At 45.3% G+C, this 3,080-nt stretch overlaps 1 protein-coding gene across 1 annotated transcript; it reads right to left on the bottom strand.

The window, feature by feature from the left end:
• Window positions 1-329: 329 nt before the first annotated feature.
• Window positions 330-2,813, bottom strand: LOC311236315 (tripartite motif-containing protein 16-like). Its single transcript, XM_084338391.1, has 2 exons — window positions 1,035-2,813; window positions 330-714 (listed from the first exon to the last, which is right to left on the bottom strand). The coding sequence occupies exon 1, from the start codon at window positions 2,787-2,789 to the stop codon at window positions 1,116-1,118; it is 1,674 nt and encodes a 557-aa protein (XP_084194517.1). The 5' UTR covers window positions 2,790-2,813; the 3' UTR covers window positions 330-714; window positions 1,035-1,115.
• Window positions 2,814-3,080: the final 267 nt, after the last annotated feature.

Raw genomic sequence — 3,080 nt, 5'->3', positions numbered from 1 at the left:
ACCGGGAGTAGACATAAGATAGAGTTAGCTATATTTGTACCATGAATAGACTTAGCATAGTTATTTGTATATTTATAACAGGGTGGGCTGTACATACACACATATTTGTATAATTGATACTGTAGATTATACTTATGTTTCTATGAACTCCAACTCGTTTAATTTGAACACTATTGAATTTCAATGGTAATGTTAGATTTAGACTGAATTTATCATGTGGCACATGGAAATAGTGAGTTCAAGTAAATTCCTTTGCATTGTTTTCAAAGTTCTATATTGAGGTTCAGTCGGTGAAACGGCAAGTTTCAAGCAAATATCCACACGGGTCCTTCTGGGTTTAGATGTCCACGTTTATTTATATAAAAGAACAAAAGACAAAATGCACAATATTCAATGAATGGTCATTCTTCCTAAACCAGCTCCTATCTAGGTCTGTGTCCCTCAAAGTCTGCCACCAGAAGAACAACTCTCTCTCTCCTTGAGCTCTTTTGATAACGCAGATGGGTCTGTTCTGTTCTAAAACAAAATAGTTGCATTTACGACTGACCCATGATCCACACATCCTGGCTGTGGGTTCAACCGAAGGCCTTGAAGATAGAAGAGTGTCCCGTATGAAGTGTCCCGGCTGCCCAGAGATAAGAGGTGAGGGAGAAGGTTATAGGCAGAATCAACCTCCCCATGGAGGTCCGGCCCCCACATTGTTACCAACCCCCCCTGGAACAGAGAGAGGAGAGACAGACCCAAATCCCACAGTAATTCAAAATGACCAAAGGTGACAAAATACAAATAAAATGGTTGCATATTGTTATCCAACCTACCCTGAGTATGAAAATAAAGATTTGTCCCCACATGCAAAGGAACAGAGGTATTGAAGATAGGAATCAAATATGTGAATATGCAAGATCTAATCAAACAAACTTTACCCCGGTAGGCTAGAAACTAGAAACAAAGCTAAACATAGTGTGTGTGTGTGTGTGTGTGTGAGTCCCTCAGAACAATGATAGAGTGACTGAGTGAATGTAACTCCTAATTACCTTATCTTTCACAACTCAGCATCTTCAAGATCAATGTAAACCCCAAACCCTGGGTAGAGGAGCTGTGAATGTCACTGATCTCTACTTCAGCTCACAGAACTCAGCCTCCCCAGTGTATGAATAAAGCCCAAGTCCAGGATAGAGAGGCTGAGTGAATGTGGTGTTGACTCTGTGCAGGAGGGTCATTGTGTCAGAGACGCTGTAGAAGGACAGAGTACCTGCCCTGTGATCCAGGTACACTCCTATTCTGGAGGACCGGGGGCCTGGTGGTACTGTTATGCTCTTGTTATTGTGTCTGAAGAGGTAATCACTTTGTCTGCACCATAAAGCCCAGGATTTGGAATTGCATCCAAATCCACAGTTCTCCATAGTGCCTGTTCTACTAATGTCTTTGTAGGAGGCTGCTACAGAAACCCCTCCACTCCACTCCACCTCCCAGTAACAGCGTCCAGTCAGACCTTCTCTACCCAGAACCTGATGACATTCAATAAATCTTTCTGGGTGATCAGGATATGACTGCATTTGCTGCCTCAGTGTTGCTTTTCTGTTCCCCTCAGACAAAGACAGATATCCGTTTGTTGTGTTTGGGTCCAGTGTGATCTGAGAGGAATATTGTAAGAAGTCAGCTCTGGTCTTGGGCTCTGGTGGCAGTAAAAGATCAACAGTATTCACTGTTGTTGAGATTCTGGGCCACTGCTCTTTCAGAACGTCCTCTAGTTTGTCTCTCAGCTCAGACACAACCTCAGTCACATCTGCAAAGTACAGGAGAGGAAGGACACTGATGCTGAGTGAGTCTGTAGACTCACTGGGAATGGAGAGGGGGGGGGGGTAACTCTGTAGAAAGTGGATGTGGTCCTCTGTGTGTGAGAGCTGCTCCAGCTCAGTGTCTCTCCTCCTCAGGTCCACTATCTCCTGCTCCAGTCTCTTCTGCACTTCTTCAGCCTGAGTCACTGTGGTCCTCTGTTGGGCTCCGATGACCTTCTTCAGCTCAGAGCGCCTCGTCTCCAAGGAGCGTATTAGCTCAGTAAAGATTCTCTCACCGTCCTCCACTGCTTTATCAGCAGAGCGATTGAGAGAATCAACAGCCTGTTGGGCCTCTTTGAGTTGCTTCTCTCTCCCCTGGACTCTCTGGTGGATTTTCTGCTGACTCATGCCAAGCTCTTTCTGTCTCTCCGTCCTTTCTGCTGCAGCTGAGACTGTATCATGGCCTTTATGTTCATCCATGGAACACAAATAACAGATGCACTGCTGATCAGTACGACAGAAAATCTTCATAGCTTCATCATGACGAGAGCAGGTGTTCTCCTGAAGCCGTGTGGAGGCTTTGACCAGCTTGTGTTTCTTAAAGGTATCAGATTGATAGTGAGGCTGGAGGTGAGTTTCACAGTAAGAAGCCAGACATACCACGCAGGACTTGAGGGCCTTCTGCTTTCTCCCAGTGCAGACATCACAGGCCACATCTCCAGGTCCAGCATAACAGTGATCAGGAGGAGCAGCTTGGAGTCCTGTCTTCATTAGGTGTTCTATCACTTCAGTCAGCATGTTGTTTTTCTTCAGAAAAGGCCTCGGAGTAAAAGTCTCCCTGCACTGGGGACATGTGTAGATCCCCTTCTGATCACCGTGATCCCAGCAGTCTGTAATACAGCCCATACAGTAGCTGTGTCCACAGGGAATAGCTACCGGATCCTTCAGTAGATCCAGACAGATAGAACAGCAGAACTGGTCGCGGTCCAGATCAACTCCTTGCTGCGCCATTTTATTCTACAAAGACAACGACACTCCTAAGTTTTGTTTTCTCAGGAAGAGTGATCGTGTGGGTGGGAGGTGCTTCCTGGTTGTAGAGTAAACTCTGAACGCGTCACGGGGTGGGAGGTGCTTCCTGGTTCTAGCTGTCCAGGGGAGGAGTCGCTTTAAAGAGACAGTGTCTATTTTACTGTGATTCATAGATAGAAGATGTTTTTTTTTTACTTAGTTCAGGACTTTCTATCGTCATCAACTACCTCTAATTAGCTTACTTTGTCAAGGAAACCCCACTAAAACTCATAA

Source organism: Notolepis coatsorum (genome assembly GCF_963971535.1).
Source record: "Notolepis coatsorum genome assembly, contig: SUPER_10_unloc_1, whole genome shotgun sequence".
Taxonomy (NCBI): Eukaryota; Metazoa; Chordata; class Actinopteri; order Aulopiformes; family Paralepididae; genus Notolepis; species Notolepis coatsorum.
Note: the sequence above shows the minus strand (reverse complement) of the source record. Positions and strands in the feature narration are given on the sequence as shown.

What these genes read in the sequence shown, in the direction of transcription:
- LOC311236315 (XM_084338391.1), bottom strand. Translation starts at nt 2,789, where the DNA reads ATGGCGCAGCAAGGAGTTGATCTGGACCGCGACCAGTTCTGCTGTTCT.